The 8,146-nt window shown below is 40.3% G+C and overlaps 1 protein-coding gene across 1 annotated transcript in view; it reads left to right on the forward strand.

The window, feature by feature from the left end:
* The first annotated feature begins 1,467 nt into the window (after positions 1 to 1,467).
* Positions 1,468 to 8,146, forward strand: part of tdgf1 (teratocarcinoma-derived growth factor 1) — a 9,456-nt gene continuing 2,777 nt past the window's right edge. Inside the window, exons 1-5 of the mRNA XM_037692591.1 lie at positions 1,468 to 1,490; positions 1,572 to 1,633; positions 2,673 to 2,879; positions 6,339 to 6,453; positions 6,678 to 6,787. Of these exons, the coding sequence (XP_037548519.1) occupies positions 1,468 to 1,490; positions 1,572 to 1,633; positions 2,673 to 2,879; positions 6,339 to 6,453; positions 6,678 to 6,787 (517 nt within the window). The remainder of the gene's footprint in view (positions 1,491 to 1,571; positions 1,634 to 2,672; positions 2,880 to 6,338; positions 6,454 to 6,677; positions 6,788 to 8,146) is intronic.

Genomic DNA, 8,146 nt, shown 5'->3' on the forward strand with positions numbered 1-8,146 from the left:
AAACTTCTGTTGTGACTGTTTAAATAAACTGAATTGAATTTGTCCTGTTGTTGGTGCTGGTGAGCTTTCACATGCACACTTCCTGTTGTCCTGCCTCCTGCTGCTTCTGTGGATTAGCATCAGCTCAGACTTCATTGTGATGCTGCTCTGATCACAAAACAACCATTTCCACCTCACCCCACCCTGAGCTCCCAGCAGGTTACAGGTGAAACCTGCGGGGGGGTTTCATCTCTTCTCTAATGCAAACATAGAATCTGGAAGCACATCAGATCTGCAGTTATTACTGCAGACTAAAAACCTTCAGATTTTAAATGAAAACAACTAAAATATATTATTAATGTGTTTATTTTGTTGAGAGCAAACAGCTCTGAGGTAAATGCACAGTTTATTTTCACGTTGTTGACTTGTGAACACATGAAGGTTAAGTATGAGCTCCAGCAGCAGCAGGTGAGGAGCTGGGCGAGCGAGCTTCAGAGATGAGAGCATGAATATTTATTAGTTAAATATGAAATCAGCTTCATCTTCAATTGACAGGAAGTCAGGAGTTTCATCTGAAATCTTATTTTTATCTATTATAATAATCCTGAGGCATGCTCAGGAATCCAGGTAGAAAAATCTAACGAAGTCTTCTGGATAAAAGACGAAAAAGTTTCAACAAGTTGATTTTTTTAATCCGTCCAGAGCACCAGACAACATATACATCATCATTACAGTTTATTCTCAGTAGCCAAATTTTAAAATAAAAAGTTTACTGTATCTTTTTTTTTGTCATTTCAAAAACAAATGAAGCAACATAAATACACATACACACATTTTAGCTGCTTTTAAGATAAAAATGGAAGAAACTGCTGTTAAAATTAGTGACTTTAAGTTAGGTGTGTGGAGAAACTTTCCAAAAAGCAGCTTTTTATAAATTTATATATATATATATAAAACATTTAGAGAGAACATTTAAAGTCATCTTATCAGTAAGAAAGTCTTTTAAAATTATTATAATTATATCATTTATTTTCATTGAACTGCTATTTTTTGTTGTTGATGTAAAACTAGTTTAAAGCAGATTAATCACATGTCTGTTTGAGAATCGTGTGTTAAAATAATCACGTGAACATGTGGAACATGTTCTAACGCTCACGTGTGAACACCTGAGACCAGTTTGGCCCCAATACAAGTTTTAAAACGTTCCTGAACAAGAATCTCATTTAAAAAAGCAGGAATGTCTGCAGATTACCATCATCATCTTCCTCAGCTGGATGTGGATTCGAGCTGCAGACAGGCGAGAGGAGTGGGCGGGGCTTCCAAAGCCCCTCCCCCCGCATCAGAATCACCTGGAGAAGAAAAACATCCCGAGTGGGAGATTGTTTCAGCTGCTGCAGGGACTCGTTTATTGTGGATAAGTTTATGTTTTTATCAGGTTTAAATTTTCATTAAAAAGTTTTGGAGAGTTTTGTTTTAATCAGCACAGCGATGGCGCATGCGCAGATGTCCAGGTGAGTCCTGAATGAGCAGTTAAACCTTTAAATTGAGTTTATTTGTTGTTTAATATTTTTAAATATTATTTAAAACTGTGTTCTCAGGCTCCTGCTGTGTGTCTGTGTGTGTCTTCAGTCCTCTGCTGTCCTGTCCCCGTCAGGTCTGACTTTGATTATTCTGTTTCCGCTCGGGTTTAATCTGGTTTTTAATCCAGTTCGGTTCTGGTTGAACCTGATTACCTTCAAACAGGTTAAATTAAATAAATCGAGTCCTTTCATCGCAACACTTGTTGTTTATTTAGACAATAAAATGTTTAAATTAGTTTTTTTTTTTTAACTCGGTTAACTGAAATATACAGATTATATTCAGGTAAAATTAGGTAAAGATGATAAAACTGATGCTTAACAATATGAAGATTTGTTCCGAGTTAATGTGAACAAAATGACCTTCAACGGAATCCATTTGAATAATTAACTTTCAAAATAAAACATTAACGCACTTTTAAATCAAAGCTTTTATTTGTTTGAACTGATGCAAACTGACACATCATGATTTATGTTTTATTTTTTATTATTGCTCAAAGCTTTTTTTAGTTTTAATATGTTCTGCCACCATGAACCTCGGAGGGTCTGTTAGCAAAATATCTTCCGAACCACTGAACAGATTGTAACGAAACCCTGGATCATTGATGAACATCTACAACCAGCGGCAAGATGGCCGCCTTGACTAACTTTATCCAACACAGTCGATTTTACAAGCTGAGCTAAAATTTCGCCTGGTAGTAGCTGAAAGTCATCCCCAACAAAAGTTGTGAAGGCTGACTGAGTTTTGGTGATGGAATTAGTTGCAGAAATTAAATTGTTTGATAAATTTGACTAAATGTATAATTTTTATTAAATGAAGAATGAAAACGTAACAATTCTCAAAGTGATGCCTGTCACCTGTGATTTAATTAGTGAGTGTGGTCTTTGTTCAGAAGGAAGGCTCCCGGTAATTAAACAAATGTTCGTGCTTTTATTTTTTATTCTGCCAAACAACAGATAAAAACATTTAGTTTATTATGATTTAATTCACGTCTAATTTATAAAAGTTTTTTAATGATCAAACTGTAGCTTGTTTCAGCTGAAATCACCAGATTGTTTTTTTTTGGTTTTTTTTATCACTGAAAAATTAAATCCGATTTTTAATTTTTTTTTTAGAGTCTGGAGGAAGTGAAGGCAGCAGGAGCAGAACATCTTCACCTCCCCACTCCTCCTCCTCCTCCTCCTCCGAGCCTCTGGAGGTGAAGCCATCTGGTCCTTCCCAGGACTTCCTGGATCAGTTGATCCAGGTGAGGTCTCCAAGCAGCGGGGACCTTAAACACCGAGACGCCGGCGCCGTGCTGCCCTTCGTCGGCCTCACCAGCAGTGAGTCTTCAGCTGTTTGCCGCTGACGCGCCAAAACTTTCACAGGCCTGAGAAATCGGCTGTTGTTTACTCCTCAAACACAAAACAGGAGACGGGTCAAGCTGAAAACACTCAACTCGGAAAGGAAAAGTTTACAACGAATAAAGAAATAAAAATATAAAAACCTTTTGTGCTAAAACACAGAGTGTTGAAGAAGCTGAAACTGAGTAATGAAGCTAAAAGGAGCATAACACCAGCTAAAGAGAGCAAAAATCTGGCTTAAAGGTAAAGTAGGTACCGTATTTTTCAACCTATAAGTCACGTTTTTTTGCGTAATTTACATACCCTGCAACGTATACACCGAAGTGACGTATTTATGGATTTTTTTCCATATTTAAAAACCAATTTTTGGCTAAAATATGACCGTTTTCATTCATTCTGACTGAAAATATTAAACACTACCATTTTCAGCCGCTAGATGGCACTCGAGTTGTATGGCATGCTGTTGTGTCATGTAATAGGTAAAAGTGGCTATTAATGACACAATCGGCTTGCCATTCATACGACCTTCGTCCAGCTCGCCTGGAGCAACCGTCATATCAGCTTCATTTCTCTGCGCCGCCCCCGAGAAATGCAGCGTATGTGCTTATCTTGTTAAATTTCGAAGAAAGGTGCAGCGTTCCTCCTCCTGATTCCCTCCCTCTGTGCGCTCCTGGAGCATGGAGGCAGCGAATACTTTTGAAATGCATCTGATTTGATCGTCAAAGTGCATTTATTAAGTGAAAGTTAGACTGAGACACACATTTGCTATAATTTTGAGCAATTAATTGTTTTTAAGTGTTAAGTTCTTGTTAAGGTCCTTCCGTGCACGCTCCCGTGGCCGCCATTTGGCAGCCAATCAATTTTTGGTCCAACACCGGCCACATTTGTGTTGTCAGCGGTGACGTGTAATAGATGTGACATACGGTGAAGCGACGTGTTTGTTGTTTTCCACTTCTTTAGACATATTTGGACTGACGAGACTTATGGGGCGATGCGACGTGTATGGTACGGCAGAAAATATGGTAAATGCTGTAAGTAGCCAAAAGCTTGCTAAATGTAAAAGAATGGAAGCCAAAAGTAGCCAAAGGCTTGCTATAGGTAACAGAACAGTAGCTAAATGGAACTGAGTGGTGGTTAAAAGTAGCCGAAAGCATGCTTAACAAATAGAATAGCTAAAAGTATCCTTAATGTCATAATCAGAGCTGAAGCAGTTTTCATAAACAGTTTTTTGACGGAATTGCATTTGAAATTTATTTCGTTGGGGAAAAATATTTGTAATGAAAGTGAAATAATAATAAATAAATAAAAATGCAAAAACCAAAAGTCACAGCACCCATCTGCTGATCGAGCCGAAGGTTTTCATGTACGAACGACTAAAATAACACAAAGTTTGCAGAAGGCGTTCATTTATTTTCCTTCTTTTTCTGGAGATTCTAAAATGTATTTGTTCATGTATTTACCGGAGGCCTTCAAGTGATAAGAACGTTTTTTCCCCGTTATTTCCTCCGGTACTCGGTACTTTGCTGTGAAACCCAGTTTTAGTGTTTTTCTGTTACTTTTGGCCGTTTGTTCAGACTCCCGGTGTTTCCTGACGTGAAGCAGAGGGTCAGAGGAATGTGTCGCAGCTGCCGACTCTGTTTTATTTCACTGATAGGAGGACGGACCGCCACCAGGGAAACCCACACGGGTCCTTTGAGTTCTGGTGGCTTCTACAGTCAAGACATTAAGAAACTAAAGCTCTGGTTTAAACTTTAGGTTAGACTTATTTTAAGAGCTGACATTTAACTCTGAGCTAAATTTAATTCACTTCTTTATTTTTATAGAACCAAATCACAACAGAAGTCGTCGCAGGGCACTGAACAGAAACTTTCACATGCATTAGAAAAGCCGATCAGTAAAAGTTCTCTAAGGAAGCAGCAGATTGTGAAGAATCGTCTCTTCAGTCTCCCATGCTGAGCAAGCACCAAGGAGACGGTGGAAAGGAAAAACTACCTTTAACAGGAAGAAACCTCCAGCAGAACCAGGCTCAGGACGAGCAATAATTACAAATGCAACCAGGTAGAGTAAAGACCGCAGCACAGAGAGGAAATGTGGTCAGTGTGTCCTCCAGCAACGTATGGAGACGATCACAACTAATGACGGCCATTTAATGCTGATAGCATTCGAAACGGGTGCTAAGCCTATAGCAGCATAACTAAGAGCTAGCCCAGGAAACCCAAGCCAACCCTAACTTTAGGATTTATCAAAAAGGAAAGACTTAAGCCTAATCTTAAAGTAGATGTCAAGGGAATTTAGGTGAAGGTTTTGGATGTTTATCAGTAACTAATGTTAAATTAATGTGTACGGGTTGGAGTCGTTTTGTCTCCTCAGAGAGGAGCCTGCAGGCGCACGGAGACACACCTGATAAACTCCAAAGGCCTTCTCTGAGTGTAAGCTGGAAAGTCAAGGTCGTCTTGACCTCTGTCTGATAAGCGTGTATTAAAGATGTTCCTGCCTCTCTGTCCGGCGCAGGTTCTCACTGACGAGGCTAAAATCATGTAACTTTTGTACATCTGTAAAAGTTTCCTCGTGACCATCTACCCTTGCAAGTAAACATGGTTATACAAATCTTCTCGTGTCCTCAGAGTGGCTTATTTGAGTAAACAGATGATGAAAGATGGTTCTTTTATCCAACAGTAGAGGGAAATGTCAGCCTCACGGACAGAAACTGGAAGTTGGTTCCACAACAGAGGAGCCTGATAACTGAAAGATCTTCCTCCCATTCTGTTTTAGGAAACTCTAGGAACCACAAGTAAACCTGCAATCTGAGAGCGAAGTGTTCTGTTAGGAAAATATGGAACAATGAGGATCTCAAATATAAGATGGAGCTAGGTTGTTGAGAGCTTTGTAGGTTAGACGTAAGATTTTTAATTCTATTCTGGATTTGACAGGGAGCTAATGGAGAGAAACTAAAACTGGAGAGACATGATCTCTCCCAGTAACTCCAGTTAAGACTCTGGCAGCAGCATTTTGGATCAACTGAAGACGTTTTAAAGACGTATTTGGACATCCAGATAATAAACCATTGCAATAGTCCAGTCTGGACGTGACAAATGTATGGACCAGTTTTTCTGCATCATTTGTAGATAAGATGTTTCTAATTTTAGTGATATTACGCAGGTGGAAGAAGGCAGTTCTAGTAACGTTTTTAATGTGGGGGATAAAAGACATGTCCTGATCAAAAATAACACCAAGATTTTTAACTTTGAGCTGGAGGACAGATTAATGCCATCCAGAGAAAGTGAAAGACAAAATTTATTCCAAAGATGCTCAGGTCCAAAACTCCACAACCTCTGTCTTGTCTGAGTTTTTTTTTAAAAAAGGAACGTTTTCTAAATGTCAGCTCTTCTTTGTGTTTTTCCTGCTTCTGTCTCGTTAATATTTATTATTATTTCAAAGGTGCCGAGCAGAGTCGCAGTTGCTGTAAGAACGGAGGAACTTGTATTCTGGGCAGTTTCTGCGCCTGCCATCCATTTTTCACCGGGAGGAGCTGCGAGTACGACACCCGAGTCAGGTAAAGAACCGGGCCGTCTGGTTCGGCTCAGTCCAAGATTCTCATGTCGCGGGACCGTTCATGCATGAAAAAGTTCGGCTCATAAGGACAACGCTGCTGAGACCTTTGGTTTTTGTAACGTTTATGCTTTTTCCCCCACAGACTTGCTTTCACATTACATTTAGTTCATTAAGTGCAGCTCTCAGCATTTTCTGTTTTTAACAGAAATGTCCTCTTGTGTGCAGGAAGTGTGACTTTATTCCTCATGGTGAGTGGGTTCAGAAAGGCTGCTCATACTGCCGCTGTGTCTACGGTGTGCTGCACTGCTTACCTCACTTCTTCTACAAAGACTGCGGTAAGAGCCAGACCCATTCAGTTGGAACAGTTACCTGTCTGAGGTGTGTAGAGCAGTGGTGTCCAGTCCTGAAGGTCACTATCCAGCCTTTTCCCAGATTATTAAAGAGCTGAATTACCTGTTTGGCACGTCATCGAGGCCTCCAGAATTCTATGGCCCCATTTACACTGGCATGGCGGGGGGGAAACAGGTTTTTTCGGATGTTGAGTTGAGGAAATAATCTGTGTTGACACGGAGCGGTTTTGTTGTTTATGTGGAACTGCAGGACCCCCCCCTCCTCTCCCACGAATCCGCCATCATTGCCATGCCAGGTTATTAGTGCCATGCCAGGTTATTAGTGCCATGCCAGGTTATTAGTTAGTGCTGTGAATTTTATTTTGTACATTCCCCTAATGCACATGCTGCCTGGGACAGCTGTCTGTAAGGTCCTTCCTCTGGGCTTAAAGTCCAGTAACAACAAAACTTTAAAGCCGGATTTTGGATACGAGTCGACGGATTTGACACCAACTGGACCGCTTCATCGCACAGCTCGACACCTTGAGCAAACCAGCACCGACGAGGATGACGCCGGATTTCCCACTCCAGTGGTAATCGGTAGCCGTCGAGCAATGCTACAGCAGGTAAATCAACGTTCTGGATAATGTTTTGCTTGTCTTTCCTTCGGTTACACAACAACAGAGTTTTTATTTTTCCTGCGAGGAGAAGCTGTCCTCCCACCAGAGGCGGACTGGTTCCGAATGAGCATACACCTCGGCGGTGCAGGGGGACCTTGAAGAGAGAGATGATGGAGCAAAAATTCACTTACAACTCTCCTCAGTTCTTTTTCCCAATTACAAAGACAACAACAACAAACACAAAAAAACAACAACAAAGGAGTGACAGCCTGTTCAAGCCACATAAACAACATGGAGCCAGTATCCAGGATGACAACAGAGAGGAAGAGTACAGTTCATGTAGTTTACGGTTTGGGTTAATGTGTTTTTCTGCGATGGAGTTAAATTCAAAGCAGTCTGCTCAGATAAATAATGTTAACTTCTATTTACATATGAATGTTTCTGTTCAGTGCCCTGAGACAGCGTCTCAGAGTCCGAGTCAGAATTTCTTTTATTTGTCATTCACACCACGAGGTGGAACGAAGCTGTACACGGGTCCCAGTTACATCCAACAATAAAATGTAAAAGAAAAACAATAAGATCTAAGACATGAACTAAGAAAAACATCAATTATAATTACGCTAAGCACTAATGGCATAAAAACAATTAATTGAACAACAGCACAAACATGAGACTGAGCAGATGAGCACGCATGAACACAGCAACATTGAAACAGATCAGCAGCAACATTGAAACAGATCAGCAG

This window comes from Nematolebias whitei, chromosome 18 (assembly GCF_014905685.2).
Source record: "Nematolebias whitei isolate Nwh7 chromosome 18, NemWhi1, whole genome shotgun sequence".
NCBI lineage: Eukaryota > Metazoa > Chordata > Actinopteri > Cyprinodontiformes > Rivulidae > Nematolebias > Nematolebias whitei.